This window comes from Onychomys torridus, chromosome 14 (genome assembly GCF_903995425.1).
Source record: "Onychomys torridus chromosome 14, mOncTor1.1, whole genome shotgun sequence".
In the NCBI taxonomy this organism is placed as follows: Eukaryota; Metazoa; Chordata; class Mammalia; order Rodentia; family Cricetidae; genus Onychomys; species Onychomys torridus.
This window is the reverse complement of record NC_050456.1, coordinates 56,921,153-56,944,501: the sequence shown is the minus strand read 5'-3', so window position 1 is coordinate 56,944,501 and position 23,349 is coordinate 56,921,153. Positions and strand designations below refer to the sequence as shown.

The 23,349-nt window shown below is 39.6% G+C and overlaps 1 protein-coding gene across 31 annotated transcripts in view; it reads right to left on the bottom strand.

The window, feature by feature from the left end:
- Nrxn3 (neurexin 3) overlaps positions 1 to 23,349 on the bottom strand; it is a 1,610,845-nt gene that overhangs the window by 1,093,105 nt on the left and 494,391 nt on the right. For all 31 annotated transcript variants that reach the window (XM_036206284.1, XM_036206279.1, XM_036206286.1 and 28 more), the window contains one exon: positions 2,102 to 2,540. In XM_036206284.1, coding sequence (XP_036062177.1) covers positions 2,102 to 2,540 — 439 coding nt within the window. The remainder of the gene's footprint in view (positions 1 to 2,101; positions 2,541 to 23,349) is intronic.

Below are 23,349 nucleotides of genomic sequence, written 5' to 3'. Positions count from 1 at the left end.
CAATGCCATAGCTTCCACATATGAAATTTAAGGCTCCTAAAATCCAAATTTATTTGTGGAAGATGGGTTCCCTGTTAGCTCTAAAAATGCAAACCAAGATAGTTATACTATTGAACTGGGTAGCTTTATGTCAACTTGACACAAGCTAGAGACATTTGAGAGAAGGGAACCTCAGTTGAAAAAAAAAAAATGCCTCCATACGATCAGGCTGTAAGCAAGCCTGTAGGGTATTATATTAATTAGTTATTGATGGGAGAGGGCCCAGCCCATTGTGGGTGGTGACAGCCTTGAGCATGTGGTCCTGAGTTCTATAAGAAATCAGGCTGAACACATCATGAGGAATATGCTATTAAACAGCACCCATCCATGGCCTCTGCCACAGTTACTGCCACCAGGTTCCTGCCCTGTTTGAAAGCTTCTGCTCTCACTGATATGGAACTATGAGTGAATCAAACCCTTTCCTCCCCAAGTTACCATTGTCATGATGTTTTATCACATCACAGCAATAGCAAATCTAAACGAGACAACTAGAAAAGGTAATTAGTGTTAGGAATAAGAAAAATAAATATATTGTGTCTTTCTGGATACTAGCCTTCTTAGAACACCAATGGGTCACTGCTAAGTCACAGCAAGGTCATAGTTAATCACACATAAATCTCTTCAACCATAACACACCTTCACACATTGTCTTAACCAACAACAGTGTTTTATAGACAGTTCTGAGACAGTGTTCTAGTGCTGCCCCAGGTGGCATTTTATTGATGAACTTAAGAGAGACAGAAATTTAGCCACCAGAGAAACTTTTTTTGTGTGTTTTTCTTTTGAAAAAAAAAATCACAAATTGTTCATTCTTGCTCAACAAACACATTTAATTGGAAGCCTCTTGGTTCTGACCAGATTTCAGACAATCAAAAGAGAATCCTACTGGGCAGTAAAACATCCAAGGCTACAATCTGCCACTGACTGCATTCTACATGGACCCTATCCAGACCTTCCTGAGGGCAGCATCACTCATCTCTGCCACCTCTCTAGCTGAGGAATTACACAGAAAAGCTGACACTCCACAGAAGCTCAGCCATTTCTAGTTCTGCTTTCTGGGGATGGGGGGAAACCTCTTGTTTTGTAGTGTTGGTCAAGGGAACCTAGCCATAAAAACTCCCAGCCTAGGACTTTTGTATGTTTACAGAAGAAATCCATACAGCTACAGCAAAGGAAGCTAAAAATGGTCTTGTGCATGTGCTACCCAGATGAGGAATCAGAAAATGAGCCTGAAATTCAGATGCTATTCTAGTCCTCCTCTTGAGGAAACACCCTTACTAATAACATAGAATATGACTGTCATTGCCAGAGGGTCCTTAGAAAGCCAGGCAGACCGGTTAGGCATTCAAAAGCCCAAATTTTCTATCTCTGGCTACCCCCACCCCCTTTTTCGTACTCTTCCAGAGTAGCTATGTACTGCCTGGGGCTAGTTTGTTTCATCTGTGGCTACAGAAACAAAGTCATTTAAACCAAATATAAAAGGTTATGAAGAGGAATGGGGAGTTGGTGGGGTCTGGGCAGAAGAGAGAAATCTGGGCTTTCACACCAAGGAAAGGCTTTAAATTGAACATGACTTCAGGAAAAATCAATTTGCTGTTTCCTTTTTTGTCATAATTTCTCCCTATAAACATGACTGTTGCCAATTATTGAAGGGCTATCATGACAAAAACTCTCGCAATGGAGTTTATCCCACAGAGTAATCGCATAATGTAACATCAGTGATGTCACAGTCAGTTTCCATGGTGATAAGAGAGAGAAGAATGGATGGGGGGGTATAACACCATGACAGTCCCTGTGGTAGGAATAGAAATGCTACTTGTAAGGCCACTCGTGGTGTTAGGGTCCTAGAGTTATCCTTAAAACCATTGGGCAGAATGAGAGAGAAGCTAAGAATACTAGACACCCACAAGACCGTCATCTTGTCCATAAATATCATTTTACAACAGCTATTAGAGAGAATAGTGGGGACAGCTGAGCATGAAAGTGATTACTATAATAAATACATAGAGTCTGGCGAGAAAGCTATTGCTTTCATCTAGTCTTAGTCCTAAGCCATTTTTACCTGATCTGCCATCACGCTGAATGTCCACATGGTACCATTCCCCATCATTGGCTTTCTTCTGAGTGGCCTTCACTTTGATGGTGCCTGAGCCCATGTCAAGCAGCAAATAGAGGTTGCCATCAAGAAGTTCCACAGCAAAGAAGTCAACTTTTGTGTTCTTTTGGCTCCGGACATCTTTTCTCTCTTGGGGCTTCCCATGAGTGAAGAGGATCAGGCCATTGGGCTCAGTGGTACGAAAGTCAAAGGAAATGGAGCCCATACGTTTGGTGTTCCACTTGGGCAAGCTGATGTAAGCCTCTGGGGTCTCAAAGTTGATGGGGTCCAGTGTGGCCACGTTCTCACATTTGAACACAACTTCACCATAGATTTTCATCTTGGTGTCCCCAATCCGGGCCAAGCGAGATAGCTCCAGACGGATGTCATTATTCTTATAAACAACCTGTCAGAAGCCAAACAAAAGTGCCATATGAATCAATCTTGCAAACAGTATCAATCCATCACTCACTGGGCATCCAGGAAAAGGATCTGAAGCATCTTCAGGACATAATGGTCTGAAACAACATGTGAAACAAAAGACTCATTAAAACAAAGCACCCCAAGAGATAGATGTCCGGGGCATATACAAGCTCAGAATGAGCCTCTACATTGCCACTCTATACCTTTTATCTTTTTCATTGTAGCCAGTTTCTGAATGTCATAAAGTTATCAGTATGAGTTTATGAGCCAAATTCAAGAGACACTGAGTTTTACAGGTACAAAATACACACATATTTACTAAAGCATCCTTGGTAAAAGGCCACAAATAACCTTAATGACCATCAATAATAGATGACATACCTCTATAATGGAATACAATGCTGCCCTTTAAAATTAGGTATTGCCTCTGGTTTTTATATGAGTCCTTCCAACTCATTTTTTAAGTGGAGTTAGAAGCAGGACAAACTGATAATTACTTTACCATTGTATGAAAATGGAGAGTCATAAATACATAAAATATCTTTGGAAATAATTATGAACCATGAAATTTTCAGGACAGTGGCTTTGTGAAATTCATATTCAGGGCTGGGAGACTTCCAACTTTACAATATCCTTATGTTTTGCCTGATTATTCAAACTATGTGTATGTATTGCATGAAGAGACAGCTGGCTCACTGTGTAAAGTGCTTGCCACACAAATGTAAAGACCCAATTTGGACTCCTAGAACCCACTTAAAGCTGGATGTGATAGTGTGTGTCTGTAATCCCAGTGCTTCTATTGCAGGATGGGAAGCAGAGACAGGAGACCCTCCCTGAATTCCATGAACTGGGTAACCTGGCATACACATCTGCAAACAACAGAGTCCCAACCTAGGTAGAAGTTGAAGACCAACCCCTAAGGTTGTTCTCTCACCTCTGCACAGGTCATGGCATAAGCATGTCTTTTTCATTCACATAAACTCATCATAAACATATGCAAAAGATCTTTTTAAATGATTGAGAGCTATGAGTATTGGTTAGGAGGATGGTGCTGTAAAATATTATTTTAAGATGTGTTATATTCATTTATGCTGTGGAACTTTTTTTTTGGTTTTTGGTTTTTCGAGACAGGGTTTCTCTTTGTAGCTTTGTGCCTTTCATGGATCTCGCTCTATAGACTAGGCTGGCCTCAAACTCACAAAGATCCGCCTGCCTCTGCCTCCCGAGTGCTGGGATTAAAGGTGTGCGCCACCACCGCCTGGTGGGACATTTGTTTAATGATGCAAAGATGTGTTGCATTCTTCTATGTTGCATTTTTTTAACTCTGTGAAGCTGTGTTACTTTGCCTGTCTAAAACACCTGATTGGTCTAATAAAGAGCTAAATGGCCAACAGCTAGAGGAGAGAGAAATAGGTGGGGCTGACAGGCAGAGAGGATAAATAAAATGGGAGAAGAGAACAGATAGGGAGGAGCGAAAAAAGGAGAAGGAGAGGAGGACACCAGAGGCCAGCCACCTAGCTATACAACCAACCATGGAATTAGAAGGAAAGAAAGGAATGGAGAATGGAGAAAGGTAAAAGCTCAGAGGCAAAAGGTAGATGGGATAATTTAAGGAAAACTGGCTAGAAATAAGCCAAGCTAAGGCTGGGCATTCATAAGTAAGAATAAGACCCTGTGTGTTTATTTGGAAGCTTGGTGGCAGTTCCCAAAGAGTGGAGAGAAAAATCTAACTACAGGAGGGTATGTAAAGGGTTTTATTTTATAATCACATTGAATATGCCCTCAATACAGAGGCAAAGGATAATACCCTAATTTAGTCAGTTGGGGACATTTACTTTAGATGAGAATTGAAATTTACAAAAAATTAGTTTATGCCAGAGATTAATTTGTCCTATAAGAGATACATCAGGGATTTCTGTCTCTGTATTCTCCCCAAGGCAAAGTCCACTTCCACATGGCCATGGCCACAGTCTCAGAAAGGATTGGTGGGAGGGGAAAGTGAGAATATCAACTAAAAATGAAAAAGACTGTTCTGAATTTCCACACCTGGAGTAATGCATAATAACACAGGGGTTACTAATATATTTCCCAAAAATACTTAAAATATTTTACCTTCATTAGCACTTTGTATGTTCCCCCACTGGCCGTGTGTGTGTGTGTGTGTGTGTGTGTGTGTGTGTGTGTGTGTGTGTGTGGTGTGTGTGTGTGTGTTCTTATGTGTAAGTATAGGCATGTATGTGTCATAGCATGCATGTAGAGGACAGAAGACAACCACAGGCATCAGTCCTCATTTCCCACCTTGTTTGAAACAAGGCCTCCTCTTTGCTACCGTTTATCTGGTCTATGAGTTTCTAGAGATTATCCTGTCACTGTCTCTATTTCACTATAGGTGCATGGAGATTACACATGCATACCACTGCTTCCAGATTTACGTGTGTTCTGGGGGTTTGGAACTCAGGTCCTCATACTTGTATAGCAAGGATTTATCTGCTGAGTTGACTCTCTAGACCCAGACCTGAAATTTTTATGCAGTATTTCTGCATCATCTTCAGAGGTCCAATTTCTGAGCGACAACACATCCATACAATAATACTAACCATAGCAAAGGGAAGGGAAAGGATGGAGAAGGTATGCAACTTTGGCAAAGTCTCTTTATTTCCTGTCAATCAATGAGAGTGAGTTGAAGAGGGAACTGATTTGTGAGGAAGAAAGACATAAGAGATGCAGAAAGTGTACAAAAATCTCAGGTATTTGGGGGTGGTTGTGAAAGTGATGGTTCACTTCTATCATCCTTTGCACACTCCTGTCTAATTTACACTTTTGGTAAATAAAAAAGGCTTTGGAGCCAAAATCAATCTCACCATCCATCCTATTTCAGGGAGAAAACATTAACTGAATGTGTCGCTTTTAGGCATATCATTTGCTCTGCAACATCCAACCACTGACTGTTTCCCTCCTCTAACCTGTCACCAGGCAATAATCAAGCAGAGCTGTTGACTTTGAACAAGTACAGCCAGTGTGATCCACAACTATGACAAAGCATTGAAAATTCTTCACCTACTATGTGACCTTGACTGTGGATCCAACTACAGTCAGTACCACTGAAAATAGTGATGATTTTTAACACTTACCAAACACCTAATACCAAGCTCTATAGTGAAGGCTTATCATCTACCATCTCACCTAGACACCAACCATTTGGCAAACCTAGAGTCATTCCTTCATTTTATAGACACAGAAAGTAATTAAGGAAACAGCTCAAATGCTGCTACATGTAGAACAGGACTCAAATCCAAGCATCAGTTCCAGAGTCCATGGGCAGCACTGCCCACATATTTATTAGTACTGCCATCCATACCCAGGATGCTCCTTACTGATGATGTATAAAGTTATATGTGATCAGCTTTCCAGTTCAAAAGCTGAATTTCTTATTTTATTTTCACAAGACTAACCATGAACAAAGAAGAACACAACAGGATCCTCAGACAACCACTCAAGCAAACAAATCATAAAAAAAAATTGAGTTTGACTGGCAGTATCTCTTTTCATATCCCCAGTATGGTGTCCTAGCATGTGTAATCTCTGTATGGGAACCAAGCTCTGCCTTGTTCAGTATCTGGATGAAATGTTTTTGACTTTTCTCCTTATAAAAGCCATTAGTGGGCAGCAATAACTCATCAAAAAGAGAAAGAGGAGGCTTGGTACCCTGAACAATAAATAGAGAGAAAAAGCTCAAGCAGCTGTCCTCACAGAGATCCCAAATAGAAAGACAAAGGTCTTTTAAACGAATATGAGGAGAAGGAGAATCTGAGCCTAGGACTGACAATGATAAGCAGAATGCAGATTTCTGAAGAAATGATCAGGAAAAATCAGAGGCAGAAAGTGGTTGATGATTACTAGACTTCTGTCAAAGCCTCTTGGTAGGCAAGCTCTCCATCATAACCCCAAAATTGCTTGTCTGTGTCTATGGAATTTCTTCAATGGTGAAAAAAAAATACACCCAACATCTTCCTTTGCTGACAGTTAAGTACACTTTTTGAATCTCAGTTTTATTTGTTTCCTTAATCTACACCTTCACAATGATCACTTTGTTATTCTAGGTGAATGTCAAGAAGAAATTAAATGCCATACATAGTAGAACACAGCAACTTCTCAACCGGCACAGAAATCTAGGGAAAAGCAACGTGACATCTTGATCTGCTGCAGGGTTGGACCTCTACTGGAAACAAGTGGCCCCAAGTGAGATTCTGTAAAATGGCTACTACCAAGAAGAAAGGGACAGGAGGACAATTGTCTCACAGCCCCGAGACACACAACCGTCTAGCTTTACTGCTGCTACTGTCCCTGCCCCTCCTACACGCTAAGCAGAACCATGCCACAGGCTGGCAGAAAAATACTGATGATGCCTTGGGTGTGTGCACTAGGGCATGAAACAGGAAGGCCAGCCAGACCTTTGCCCAAGGTGAATGAACATTGGTACAGTGTTCTCGGGAAAATCTGGCTCTCATTTAAGCAAGTGTCCTCAGCTGATGGACTGAACCAGACCAAAAAAGCAGCATCAAGGTACAGAAAGCAGCCTTTGTTGACAAGCGGTCCTGGCAAGAAACAATTAAAGATGAAGTAGAAATAGTGCCTCACAGGGGAAGATGTCATATAGCCTGAGAGGTAGAGTATAAGGATGACAAGTTGGTCTAAATCGTCCTACCCATGGATTTGTAAAGACTATTGTTTGGACTTATAACTGGTATTTAGGAGACCAGCTGGGGGAAGAGCTAAGAACAGAGGCTCTGAGTTAAGACAAAGTCTCTTTGAACAAACATTTGTTTTCATCTATGATCATGATACAGAGGCATATAGATAAACTATGAGTGTGAGAGCAATATAATAATAGTAGTTACCGCCAATGGAGAGCCTACAATGTGCCAGGCTCTTTGAAAAACACTGTTATACACTGTGATATATCATCTACAATAAACAGCTGGAGACACTGATACTAGCCTTTTATCATTGACAGGTGCTGAGGAAGACAGATACTAGACCAAATTCACATAGCCAAGGAGGGGCATAGCCAGGATTTGACCCTCTAATTCTCTTGTTGCACTAGGGCAAAGATATGCCCCAGGAATGGTCATTTTTAGACTCTTTACTAGGCCATATCTACACATAAAGCAGAAATCCCTCAATAGTATATAAAATTTATCTTGACACACAAAGCTCTTCGTACCTACCAGGATCCCTTTCAAGCAGCCTCTTATACCTGCCTGTCAGAGTCACCTTGAAAACTTCTATATGGATCATGTATTAGTGAGACTCTGCCTTTGCTCATCCAGTCCCTTGGACTATAGTTTTCTCTCTCTTCTCCAAGGTGTATAAATAGCACCGCTTCCTCGGGAACCCCATCCAAAGTCAACCCACACCTTTCTACCCGTGTTGACCCCACAATCTGACAAACCAGAACCCTATGTTGCTAGTAAACGATGAAGCGTTTTGCCCCACAACCTCACATCCTTACCTTGGTTGGGAGTCTGCCCATACGTGCTGAATTTTAACATTAAACTCTTCCCTGATTACTGAGTTGTAGTTGTAAGCCAGATCCTTAAGAATTGACCAAAGGTTTCCTCTCACAGAAGTATTTTCCTCTCCCCTTCCACCTCATCTCTGGCCATACTTAACTCCTTGTGAACAGCTTTGCATAAGATCTGTTGTAAATTCTATACCCCAATCCTCTACCAAGAAAACTGGGAGGAATGAAGTAATGCACACCCAGATGGCACATGGAACAATTTATACTGTCAAGTACTAGGAGGTTCGAACACTTGGCCTTTCTTTTATCTTGATTGTCAAGCGTCTTTAATCATTTGTGGGGTTCACATATAGGACAATTTCAGTCAACTCACCTAGCTTTAAGATCTAATCATTTACAAGTGTGTATGTGACTTGGCCACTGAGCTCCACTGTGATGATCCGGATCACTGGAGGGTATTTGAAAGTGAGGCCATTGGAAATGCTCTCTGAGACATTAAGAGGTACAAAATATGAAGCCAGCCATCAGGGTACCTTTAGCAGAGCAATGTTAACTACAAATCTCAATATACTGTTTCTGCTTTATATCCACATGTGGAGCCTCTAAGAAATTAAAACAAAGATAGTTTATCCCCCACCCCAATTTAGTGATTTGAGAATAGATAATAATGAAATGAGCTTTTGGTCTCCAGCTTCCAGAATGCCACAGCTTTTAGAGAAAACTATTGGGCTAATCTCATTTTTTTTTCTGGAGCTGAGGACTGAACCCAGAGCCTTGTGCTTGCTAGGTAAGTGCTCTACCACTGAGCTAAATCCCCAACGCTAATCTCATTATGTGACATTCCTTGGGATAAAGAAACAAATAAATGACCAAGAAGAATAGCAAAAGAATCCAGGTTCTGGGGTCTCCACAGAATCACACAGCCTACTATTTCTGACCCTTTTTCTTCCATGCCCCAGACAATTGGTGATTCTGCTCAGCTGTGAATTCTCCTTCCACTGAACAACCTTCTCTTCATCTGTCACTTACACCAGTTAACTTTGTTATTATGAAATAAGTCCAGTCTGATCTTCTCAAAAGATCTCAAATATCCTATGAGCAAAATGTAAATACACAAAATTATACCTTTTAGAGTCTGAAATAGTTCTTAACTGTATAGATGCTCAACAAATGCTCATACTTTTTTATTTATTTATTTATTTATTTATTTATTTATTTATTTATTTATTTATTTTGTTTTTTTTTTCGAGATAGGGTTTCTCTATAGCTTTGGAGCCTGTCCTGGACTAGCTCTGTAGACCAGGCTGTCCTCGAACTCACAGAGATCCACCTGCCTCTGCCTCCTGAGTGCTAGCATTACAGGCGTATGCCACCACCACCCAGCTCATACCTTTATTAAATTAGATACTAGACTCGTGGCAGTATGAGGCCATTGTTGAGATCACGGACTAAGAAGTCCCCTTTTGTAGTGTTTAAGCCTGATCTGCCCACACCAGTTACTTGGCATTATATAAAGTATTTAACTTGATTCAGACTAGAGACAATGGATAATGTAGATGGCAAGTCCCTCTTTACAGGATTGTAAGAAATACTTGAGATAATATTACTCTGAATGAAATGACTTTACATAGTTCCTGCTCTTTAGTATTTAGTAAATGTTATTTTCTGTGAAAAGTTATGAATTAATTCAACAGTCTATCTTGGCATGGCATTTTTGTCACACGATAAGTCTTAAATGTATTGTCATCCCCAAAGGAAAGGTTACAGCTAATGATACACTTGATTTAACAAGCTCCCAAATTAAATATGTATACATAACATACATTTTTATATTAATCATTTAATGTGACATTTATTATATATCATAGGATGCATAAATGGCGACTACTCTTTCTCTCATCCTCACACAGATTTAAGACTGATTATCATTAATATCATTTTCTATCACATTGTACTAACTTACCAAACTCTAACAGTGAAGTCCAAGCACAAATGTGGCAGCAGATGGTCCTCTTAGCTTCCAAAGTCAGAAGAACCTAATATTTGGCATGGCCAGGACCACATCTGCAATTATGGTCTTGCTAACAGGGGTCAATAAACTCACTCTGCCTGCTGAGAAGCAGCTGACATCCAACCTGGGGCTCCTAATGCCAACTGCCACATACTGTAGTGCCTGCTTGTTACATGCTTTAGAGTTTGATGCCATTGATTATTATCTGCCAAAGATTAAAATAATAAATAAGTAAAAACAAACAATAAGATCATAAATAGAAAACAAAAACCGAGTTTCAGACCCTCAAGGCAAAAGCCAGAAAAAGAAAAAAAAAAAAAAAAAACCCTCAGTTTTAGAGTTTATAATAAAAGGTCAAAAAGATTCCAGCTAAACTTGAAACCAGAAGAATACTGTTGACAAGTAATTAAATTTCTTTTAAATGATGTGTGATCTAATAGGCTATAGATCAAATGAAATACAACTACAAGCTTAGTCCCAGAAGGGCCTACCAGCCTGTGTCCTCTGATCTATGGTACCATCTGTGAGAGTTTAGCTAGGAAAAGATAAAAGGGGTATAGAAGAAATTGCCATAACAGACAAGCTGGTGTTGAATAGCAAAGCACTAATACCTAAGTCATTCTGAGTAAAGCTACCCAGTCATGTGAGCCTGCATGCATGGAAAGATAGAGGGGGTAGAAAGAGGTTGGGAGAGATAACTGTGGACCATGCTTCATGGATCCACCCCCATGAACCAAAGAACTACAATGTCAGCCCAAGTGTCTCACTTGGCAAATCGATACTACGTATTACACTTAGGCTTACACATCTATTTGCTGGACACAGTCACAATGGCACAGCAAACTCTCCCATGTCTTTGATCCATATTAGCAAAAGTATTCCTCTAGCCTCCATACTGGAGGACGGTACTCCTCAGTAACTGATGTCTTTACATTCTACTTCATCTTTCCCATTCAACCCAGAGGAAGCCTCAGAACTCCTCCAAGAAATGTTCAAGAAATTAAGAGGAACTCTTCTCTAGATTTATCATCCGACACAAAATCCAACTTAATAAAATTATCTTCCTATATTAAACTACTACAGAGAAAACAATCCATTTAAAGGTTTTCAATAACCATTAGAACTTTAGCTCTTGACCATGGAAGATGCAGGGGAGCACAAAAACAACCATCCCCAACAGTATGAGGGATGCTTAACAGGGAGATATTTTCAGAAGCAGAATTACACTGAGATATATTTGTCTCTCTGATTGATGCTCAAGGGCATATGATTAGAAACTTGATGCAAATTGGATCTTCCCTGTGCTTTCCAGGAATGACACTCTTAAGATCCTCATACCATAAGATTTATAAACAGAAATGGTGCATTCCCAATGTGACCATTAATGCATCCCCAAGAATTAGCAAAATACCTGGTGCATAGTAGAAAGTTGGTACACATCTACTCTCATGCCTTTCCTTTTCCTATGCACTCAGCAGACATACCCAGTGAATGCCTACATTCCCTTCTACCTTAGAATATTTGATGAGGGCGCAGGCCTGACTGGAGTAGAAGTTTCATGTCATAGAGCAGAGGAGCTAAAATCAGATAAGTATGTGGTACCTGATGTTCAAAGGCTCTAAAAATACTTAAATTATGCAACTGATGATAAAAGAGGAACCTATTAGCGCATAAAGGAAGTCTTTAGCAGTTTGATTAGAAAGGTGACAAAATTGAAATTGTGGCTTCCGGAATTACAAGGGATATACTATGTTATTTTTATTCCGAAGTCTAGAAATGGCTCTAATCACCACCACATAGTTTTCTAAAAAATTAAAAAAAAAAAAAAAACTTTCCAATGGCTCTTCACCAATTTCAGAATTAAATGAAGACTTTTGTTTAACCTTCTATAGAAGACCCTGCCTCTCTAGTTCCCACTTTGTTGTCATCTCACGAAATTATGCATTTCTTGCAACTCATTATCCCAGAGACGGGTCTCACTTGGTTTTGCTGGGTAATTGCTATTGACCATATGAGTCATGGCTTAAGTTACCTCCTTGGAAACGTTCCAGGGTTCGTATTCCTTACATGGCCCCTGGCAGTCCAGCTCCCTTGTTAGCACTGGCAATGTTCCATGTTATAACTACTACTGTCTGTCTCTCCTGGTAAGCTGACATATTCTCAAGCAGAGTAAGCCACACCTTTCCTTTCTATGTCTCCAAGTATTGGTCATAAAATGCATGTATAAATGATAAAGTAGAGGTGTGTGGAAAGGAAAAAGAAACAAGTAAGATCACAGACTGCTTTCCAACACCTCTAAGACAGTGCTCATCATAGTCAGGAAAGAAACCTCCAGGATCATTCTGCCTGACAATAAGTGATGAGATGGTAGAAGCAGGCAGATAGAAGGCATTTGATGGGACCACTAAATGGGTACAGGCTGAGGAAATGTGCTATGAGGCTGCCTATATGGAAATCTCTGTCCTCTAGAGTGTCAGTTGTTATTATTTTATGTGCTTTGGTGGAACACTAATGGCAAAAGTACAAAATTCAATCATAGATTCCATCAAGATCTTCTAAGAGATTAGCTGCAAAAGTTTAGCACCATCTCTGCCTACTTCTCTGGAGTATGCTAAAGGGTCACTATAAACTTATTCTATGACAATGAACCTTGGACTTGTCATCCACATGTGGATGTCTTGAAATGTTGCCTCAGAGCTATTACCTTCTGTATCCAAAGCAAAAGAGCAGAAATTAATCCTAGAAGTGAAGCTTTTTTACTGTCAGCAGCTAAAGTGAAAAGAGGTGGTTGACAATGGACATGGCAACCAGAATTGGAGACAGGGATTTTATGAAAGGTCTAAATGCAGAAGAGTATCCTCACAGAGTCTAGCAGAATTGACAAAAAAAAAAAAAAAAAAAAAAAAAAAAATCAGCAGCATACCACACAGGCAAGTATTTTAAGCATCGCAGAAGACCAAGTAGCTAGTTCAGCACCATGGATAGTAACTGGATTTGCAAAGAGGAGGCTGCTTATGGAGGAAATTCTGGTAGTACTCTTAGAGGCTAAGAAGACACGTTCTTTCAACACATCCCTTTATTGTATGAGACCTACAGGCTTCTTTGTAGCTGAGCAACATCCAAAGTGGGTCTGTCTGTCAAAAGCAATTACAAACTATTTCTTATCTGACCGGCTAAACAGTTCTGCTTCTAGCCTAATGAACATCCTAATCAGATGGCTTTTCAAAGAGGTCCAAAGAGGCACCTCTATAATCAGTAGGAGACATGGGGAAGGTGGTGGAAAAATAAGACATGCTGGTAAGTAGCTGATAACAGAATTGTCTCCAATACGGTACAGAAGACAGCAAATAAGAATTGTGTCCCATTAACAAGATCGACAGAAATTCTAAGGATTTTTTTTCTCTTTCTGAGAACAGTTCTTTACACTTCATTAACTTTACACTAAAGAGTCATTTGACAACACTCCCCCACCCTTTTATGAGTTTCTTTTCAAGGTGGCAATCACTTTTAATTTTTTTAATTTAATTTTTTCATTCAATATATCTTGATCATATTTTCCTTTCCCCCAACTCCTCCTAGATACTTCCCACCTCTCTCCCCACACAATTTCATGGTCTCTAAGAAAGAAAGAAAGAAAAAAACATGATGATACTCTTAGCTGAGCTCACCTGTGACTTTCTATTACTTTTTCTAAATCTGCAGAGAACTTGATAACCACTAGATGTCCCTTATGCTATGCACAGCCTACCTAAAATGAATTGCACAACCAGTTACACAAATTACATTCAAAGACATGTTTCCAAGCCTTGACTCTCAGGTGCCTACCATAATTCCTGCAGTGCCTCCCTCCTCTGCTTTATTTACTAAACCACCTCTATAGCATTTCAACAGCAACTTAAGGCAGGGTATCACTGGTTCAATGAAAAAGCTTTATAGTTACATAAAACAGGTAGAGATAGGGGACAAACAGTTGAATAGGAATATTTGAGGAAATCTTTCTCAAAAAGCTAGGCTACCTAAAGAGGTTCAAAATTTATTATCACTTTCAAAATCCAGTATTAGCTTTCATAACAATAGAGAAGCTGTAGCTCGGTTTAAATTCGGATTTTTGCATATCCTGGGAGCTTGGACTCTCAGAGACACTGCAACTAGGAACAGCACGTAATTAATTTCACATGTCAAATTTGAGTAATTAAGAGTGGCTGCCTAGGAAATGAAGAAGGAAAGACTTATCCTGAGATCAATAGGCAATGTCTGGTATAAGAGTAAGAAGGTATACTTATAGAACCTGAATTAATGTACTAGCTCTTTCCAGGGTCCTGGGTATGGGATGATGGTTCTTGGTGGAGTAGGGTCGTTAGTAGCTAACCTGAAAGGGCTTCCAAATTGATCAGTTGTTAGTATTTTACATAAAATAAATTATTTACTACTGATTGGGAAACATAATTAAGCCAAGACACTACCATAGTGTTGACAACAAATGGGGGCACTACTAAAACTCACTGGAATGTAAGTATAACTTGGGACTTTTCAAAATGATCTGGGGGACAGGGCCACAATATTTGATCATCACAATTTAAATGCATGTAGGTTCACTTTGTTACCATGTAACAAATTTCTTCAACTCTGAAGTGTGACATCGTATACTTACCTGAAAGGTTGTCATAATGATTACAATTCTTTAGCCAACATCCATAGACTATCTCCTGTGCACAGCAAAAGTCTATGACCACTACCTTCATTTTACAGAGAGAGAATGTAAGAATTGTAAATGCTGCCTATATGCCTAGGATTATGCCAGGATTAGGTCATGGAATCAGAATGGAAATGAAAGTGAGTCAAGCTTCACAGTGTGTTACTGGACAATTACTAGTATCCTATGACATAAGGTAAGTTGAGGTTTCTTTAAGATTCTTCCCCCAGAGAGTGGACTTAGAACAAGGAGTCACTAGAAAAATTAATCTTTCCTTGCTATGCCAAAGCTGACATGTTACCATCAAGCTGCTATGAATTAAGCACATGCAGGCACTGAGGAGCATCTCCACTGGACCCATCTCCTTCATGGGTTGTAAGGGAGTTGGAGAGTTGATGAAGAAGTCAGCAAGCACCTGCATCTCAATTTCAAATACAAAAGTAATTTTTTGAAAAAAGATGAAATCCCTGCTCTGGCCTTGCATGGTGGCCTACTCAAGCCCACAAGACTCTTCTGATGTCATCTCAACTTCCCTGTCAGAGACCACCTAGACCTTTTGTGACTTTTCTCATAGAACAGATGGCCAGAGCTCCTGTTGGACACAAAAGAGTGAGTGCCAGGCCAGCTGAGCACACCTGCTCCCACAGACCTGGACCACTGTCCACTCACAACAGCCAGCTGGTAGGAACTGGCTGCCACTGATCCCTTGTCCAGAACTCAGACTGGATCTTCCTCTTACTCATCAGCTCCTCAGTCAGTATAATTAATGGTTTATTTTCATAATGAGAGCTGGGAATGTTGCCATACACATCTGTTCAGGGGCATTTGGATGACCTAAATCAGACCTTTCCTGACAGCAGCCTCTGGCTTCGTTCAAATGGGCCATCACTTTGTTTACTTATGGGTATGGTTGTAAAAAAAACTATCCCTGAAAGATCAAATATTTGAAGTCTCTTTAAAGGGGAGTGGAATCTGCCTTTGAAGGAGTCTGAAAATGGTCCTCAAAGATGGCAGACTTTAAGCACTGAAACCTGTAAATGTTCTCTTGTTTGGAAAAAAATAGTCTTTGTAGATGTGATCCTGTATTCTCCAGATGGGCCCTAACAGCATCACCTGTATCCTTTTAGGAGGGAGGCAAAGGTAGATTACACATACAGAGAGAGAAGACAATCTGAAGATCGTGGTACAGACTGAAGGAATATTAGCAGGTACCAGCACCTGGATGATGCAAAGGGGAGCACAGTTCTGCTGGCACCTTTGATTTTAGCACAATGAAATTGACTTTGGACTTCAGAACTGTGATAGAATGAATACACTGGTTTTTAAGCACTCCTGACTGTGGTCATTTGTTATAGAAACCATACAAGATTAACACACTTACTGTCTTCTGTTCTTTCCCTACCCTCTGCTAGGATTGGACTTGGAATAAATCCCCAGAGCATGGCCTGTTTCCTTTGGTGTTTGCTACCCTTGAATTGCTCAGGTTGGTAAAGGAAGAACTAAGTTAGAGTTGAAAACTTCTTTCTAGCACTTTTAATAGCAGAAATTCACTCTTTGGTCATGACTAGTCTTTGAAATGTAAACCACCATGAAAATGTAGCTGGCGGGTTTTGGCCCCTCAACATTATGAAGTATAATCTCATGTGGTACACAGAAGCTGCCCAGCTTTCATAACCTGCCATAACTGAAGTTCATGCCAAAGCAGTAATTAATCACAAGGACTGCACAATTTTTTTTAAATGCATGCGTTATGTAAATTTCACCATGCTGGAGATTGTCTAATAGGATTGACATAACCTTTTCCCAGAAGAACTTAAGATATTGTGTAGTAGACAGAGATGTCTCATTATTCGCTCACTAGCCACTTATTGAGCAACTAGCACACACAGAGCACCATGCTAGCAACCATGGAGCATGGAAAGAGCAGTCATTGGCTCTCCCTTCAGAGAGAAGTCTAAGAGACAGACAGATCGATGCATTTATTCAGTTATCAATCCAACCATTATCTCTTCAGTGTCATAGTCTTGGAAATAAAATTTAAAAAAGCATATAGCAAGAAAGCATCAGCCACAAATGACCATGTCAGAAAACTTGAAAATCAGCTTTTTACATAAAAATGTTTTGAAGGATATTTCTACCCTCAAAGCAAGGATAAGGCTCCTAATTCAGGATGAGAATAGGGACAAGGAGTAGTCAGAGTACTTTCCAAAGTATGGAGTCAAGAGGCTGTGGCAACTCTACATATGGGAGACAGTTGTGTAGCATGGTCTGTTTGAGGGGTCCCTGGCAGTGGAATATTATTTTACCTGGACAAAGACATGTTACATGGGTTTATGCTGCAAAATATTAATTTAACTGTGAAAGGTGTGTTACATTTGTTTATGCTACATTTGTTTAGTGATGTAAGAATGTGTGTTTAATTATGTAAAGATGTGTGGCATTCATTTCACCTTGCCTGCATAAGGCACCTGATTAGTCTAATAAAGAGCGGAATGGCCAATAGCAAGGCAGAAGAGGGATGGGTGAGTCTGGTGGACAGAGAGAAAAAATAGGAGGAGGCCTCTGGAACAAGAGAGAACAAAGAGAAAGAGGGGTACACTCCTGGAACAAGAAGCTAGGCAACCACCAGCCAGCCATAAGAAGCAGTGAAAGTAAGACATACAGAAAGAAATAAAAGTAAAAAGCCCTGAGGCAAAAGGGTAGATAAAGAGAAACAGGTTAATTTAAGTTAAAAGAATTAGCCAGAAATGAGCCTAAGCTAGGCTGAGCATTCATAGCTAATAATAAGTTTCCATGTTGCAATTTGAGAGCTGGGTGGTGACACCCCCCCCCCCCCACCCCCGAAAAAGAAGCCTGGTACAATGCACTCTGAAGGGCCTTGGGCTCTGTGGCTGTCTTTTACATCCAGTTACTCTGAATAAAAGTCTGAAAATATGCTTTTTTCAACCACTTGCCTTCATGGTTTCTAAGGGAACGTCTCCAACCTGGGGTTTCTATCATCTCAAACAAAACCTCACCATAATTCCTAAACTTGACTTGGTATCACTCCATTTAACACATAACCTTGGAATCCTACTCAATAGCTAGAAATACTGTTACTATCTAATTGGAGCTACACAGAGCCAAGGTAACAGGGAAATGTCCTGAGGGGAACCAAACACTATGAAAACCTACTCTTGCCTTGGCATTTGAATTTTGAGTTTGTTTTAGACATAGAAGTAGACTCTATTGAAAATGTCTTTAATGGCTTCTAAGGAGGTGTGCACACCTAAAAGGAATAGAGAAAGTTTTTACCTGTGGATAAAGTTGAGTAACACCTAAAGAAGTTCAAAGTCCCAAGTTTCTCCACACAGTCTTCCCTGGAACTTTCACAGGACTAAACCTAAAGGGTCACTGTGTCCCTCTCTTCTACTGGGCCATTTATTAGTCATTCTATTGTCTAAATTTTCTTTTATCCATGAGGAAAAAGAATCTTCAAGTTTCTGCCTAACATAATGGTACAGCTCTCCTGACCATTAGGTATCACTTGTATGTGCCACAATTCTAGAATTGAGGAGAGTAAAGAGAAATACTATCGTCCATCCTTTTGATGGGCTTCCTGGGAGAAAAATACTATCAGCATGGCCCATTGCACCTGAAAGATTGTTAGACCCTTACAAATCTCTCTTCACTATTATGCAACTTATAAGTGAGTAGAAAAATGAAAAAAATCAAGATAAAATTCAACAAGAGTGTTTTTGGAACTCAAGTAAAAGGCATCAACTTGCATTCTATAAAACCAAAAATCTATTGATTCCAAATAATGAAAAGCAAGAACTGAATGTGACAATGGGCAAATCAAACACTGCCTTGTATCTCTCTGGTTTCTATCACTGACTTCAACTTGACTGTGTGGCTAAAGTTCCATGGGAACCCAATGAAAAGACTTTTATTTTACAGACAACAGAGGAAAGAATTCTTCCCACCTTGTATCTGCAATATTCAAAAGCCTTAACTCTTAGTTGCTCCCCAAGAAAAGAATGATGTTGAACTCATGAAGAGAAAGTTCTGAAACAGTATTACTAGTGTCGTATCATTTCAATTCTAAAAAGCAGTAGCCTTTAGAGTTCTCAAAATAACTGTCATTTTCCCCATACCACTCCATCCTTGAAACCCTCCACACATGGGTTTAATCACTGAACACTTTCCAAGGAACTCTTGACTAATTTTCTGCTTCAATCATCCTCTTCCTTTCCAGATTCCTTCAAACTGGGCTTTCTCCAAGCCTCTGATGAAGGGTATCTTTCTACCTTACTACTGTCTTCCACTGCTAATTCCATCCATCCATCCATCTTTACCTGGAAACCAAACCCTCAGGTCTCAAATGTAAAGTGTCATCCCCAAAGTAAACACAGTGACTTTTAAGGTTTAGCCCTATGGATGTTCCAGGGAAGTCCTTGGAGAAAGTTGGGACTTCCAACTTCATTAGGTGTTACTCAACTTTAATCATGGGTAGAAACATGCCCTATCACCTCTAGGTGTACACACCTCCTTTCAAACACTTCATACCTCTTCATCCCATGCTTCACAACACTTCAGATGTACATACCTCATCAACCTACAATTAAAATCAATCTGAAGAACTTCGAAAAGAACCTGTCTAGAAGTACAACCATCCAATCTTCCTCCTGATTTCGTTATTTCTTGTTATGGTTACTCAAGTTCAAATATTTGTAGCTGTATTTGCATGCACCCCCCTCACTGTTTCCTCCAAATTCAGTCTCTTGTTGCCATGTTTGATTCTGCACCCAACATCTTTTTCATTCATTGTTTGTATTCTCTTCCTGCTGACACATTTATTTCTACCTGCATTGTATTTGTTCACCCAGTTAACAGCAGTGAAAAGCTTACTACCTACTAAGCTCTGTAATTACAAAATGCTCCCTGATTTCATGGAGTTTACATTGTAATGATGATATTACACAGATAAGCACATTTGGACAGTGCTGCAAGGGATAAAAAACAATATATAGAACATAGAAGTTTCTGGATATAGAAATGGTCAACTCAACCAAAGAGAATAAGAGTCTAGATCAAGTCTCACACTGATTAGTAAATTATCACGGCCAAATAATTTCTTAAGTTGAATTTCAAGGTCTCTGTTCTTCATTGTATCATACTACTATTGTACATGTGGTTGTAATGAGTAATATTCACAGGCAAACTGGCTAACCTGGGAGAAGGGAAGGAATAGGAGAGGAAAGAAATGGGGTTCGTTGGAGTAGAGTAAAAAGGAAGAGCTAGAATACAAATTAAGAGAACATGGCTGGATTCAGAAAAGAATGATGAATAGTTGAACTAAGAGAGTGGCAAAAGAGTAGATGGACACAAGGTGTCCACATACCTTAGGGAGAAGGAGACTTAAAAGATATGATGAGAGAGGAAAGAGAAATAAAGTTCTCTGAGTCTCATAGGTAAGTGGGTAGATAGCAAGTCACTTCTAGAAAAAAAAACTAGTAAGAGTAAGAGATGGTGGCAAAGGGAGAAAGAAAAGAAGGGATTAGAAAATGGAAAGGAGAGAGGAATAGAGGGGAAGGAGGAAGAGGAGAGAGGAGAGCATCCTATAGAAGAGGTGTCAGAAGTTTCCTAAGACCACAGGATTCCTGGCAACAAGGAGAATGGAGGCCTTTTTCATTTCATTTAATAGTGATACAAACACCACTCTTCATATTCCTCATTCCTAGGCCATTCACGAATATGTGCTTTATGCAGCCAATTAATCTAAATGGAAAGACATTTCTGCCAAATAACATAATGTATCTGTGGTCTCAGTATCGTATGTTTTCCTGACATTTCCTTTCTCTGGTATTCCCCTAGAATTGAACTTAAATAGATTAGTTAAGAAGTCTGCACCATCTTTGAGGCAGGCATTTTAAATGTATTGATGGGCTGGAGAGATGGCTCTTAGGTAAGGGCACCTGATGCCAAGCCTGGTAACTGGAGTTCAGTCTCCAGGACCCACAGGGTAGAAGGAGTGAACCAACTCCCTAAAGTTGTCATGACATCTCCACATCCCAAACACACACACATGTACAGATAATAAATAAATAAATAAATAAATAAATAAATAAATAAATAAATGTAATAAAAATAAAGGCCACTTATCATTCGATGGAAAGTAATGTAAACAATGAAATGGAATGCATTTTCTCTGGGGAGAAATTATGATAATGAGCTCCAAGTAACTAATTTAAATTACAAAATGCTTTCTTTATCTATTTGTTTCCCTAATTTATTGACAGAGTCATGTGATGCAACCTAGGCAGGACTGGAACTCTCAACCCTTCTGCCCTAGCCTCTTGAATGCTCTAGAATTACAGGTGTCTGTATTATACCTAGACTGAAATAATTACTTCATTGAAGTTCTATGGCAGTGATTATTTTGACCCTGACAATGGTACATGATTATGACCATAAAAGAGAAATAAGAAGAGATGGAAGGAAAAAAGGAGGAGTATATGCCACTTCAATACCATTTAGAAAAAGATTTTTAGAAAGTGAGAGAAAACAGCAAAAAAATAGAACAGCACCAAAACAACAACCACATTCCAAAAGTTTGCAAAACGATTTATCTTAAGTGTCCAACAGTTCTTAAATACAGACTATTTTAAAACTACAGAAGTAATTGCTGCAAATTTGGGCTTAGAGTACAGGACATGCACTGTGTATTTATAAGAACACAGAACCTGAAGAAAAGCCTCTTGCTGGCATTCTCCTCAATTCCATAACACATAATGTACTCAAACTATTTTCTCAAGTAAGTTCTCATTATTTTGTTAAGGTATGCTGTGTAAGGGTCATCCTTGACATCTTCATTCTTCTTACTCTATACTTTATTGGAAGCAACCTACATCCTAGGACTAAGTGGGCTCCATGCAGATGGCTCCTTGATGTTAGGACAGCTCTAATTTTCTGTGTGTTTGTATTCATATTTCAGCTAAAGCCTGAGTATTCTTCACCTTGATGCCTTTCTATAAAACTATGTACATATATTACAATGTATTTATAGGATAAAATGTTCTTGCATATAATCCTTCTACCTTTTCACCTCATACCTTCTTAGAACTGTGTTCCTTCTTACCACAGATCCCACTGTGTTGTGGAATAAACTTTGTGTACACCATGAAGATGTATCACTCAGATTATTTAATAAAAAGCTGAATGACCAATAGCAAGGCAGGATTTGGGGGCCATAGAGAACACTGGGAAGAGTAAGGTAGATTCACCAGCCAGATGCAGAGGAAGCAGGATGTGCAGGAGGAGAGATAACAGCCACAAGCCATATAGTGGGACATAGATTCATAGAAATTACTTAATTTAAGTTATAAGAGCTAGTTATAAACAAGCCTAAGCTATATGCTGAGCTTTCATAATTATTAAGAAGTCTCTGTATGGGAGCTTGCTGGCAGGACAGAGAAAGACTCACCACATCACTGCATTGCTCTGATTATAGCAGTTCTTCCAAAAGCTACCCATACTTCTCACCACTGTGCAATTGCCATTCTTCAATCTAATTCACGTCAATGTCTTGTTAGCTGGTTTGGTGATGCATACCTACAACCCCAGTGCTCAAATGACTAAGACCAGATGTCTGTGAGAACCAGAACAGGCCAGGTGACAGAGATAGACCCTGTCTCAAAAACAAACAAGAAAACAAACTACCTGCCAAGTTGTCTCTTTTCAGCACCACCCTAGTGACATGATTGATGGCTTTTCCAGACCAATGTTTGAGCCTGAATTCTCTGGACCTTTCAACACCCCCTTTTCTTGTAAGATTTACTTCTCAATGACGTTTAAAGCATTCTCTGCATCTCTGACTACCATTATTAGAATCTCTCTGGTTTCTTTCACTGGCATCTCTTCTGTAAGGACTCTTCCTGTTGAAAGCCCAACAGCTCTTTAACCATTATTCTGATCTCAACCATACTTATTAAGCTAAATATAACATATGTGCTATTATTGTTCAAATTTACATCTCTAGCCATATATCTCTTCACATGCTCAGGTTTATATCTTCAGCCATCCTCCTGACATCTATTCAACAAGCAAGTTTACTGAACTAAACATGACTAATTCGTAAATAAGGATTCAGCTCCCCTAAGCCCATTCCTCTTGAGCATGTTTACTTAGCTATGGTGAGCTAAACCTGGAAGACACTGTAGAGTTACTGGTGATACTGTTTTGGTAGGTTTTAACTTTTTGTCTCTGGGGTATGAGACAGGATTGTGTTTATTGGCTAATATATGGTAGCTGAAGCCATGTAGTTCATTCTGGCTAATTTGTTCTGATAATAAATCATCAGGCCAAACATAAGATTTTTTTCTCAATATGAAAACTTTCTGGCTGATGGATGGAGAGATGAATATTCAGTTAAGAACGCTTGCTATTCTTCTAGAAGACCTGGGTTCAGGATCCATATTAGGTAGCTCACAAGCACCAATTAGTCCAGTTCCAAGGGGTCTGACACTCTCCTTTGACTTTCTTAGCCACTGTGCAAAGCTGGTACAAGTACACACACTTAGAAA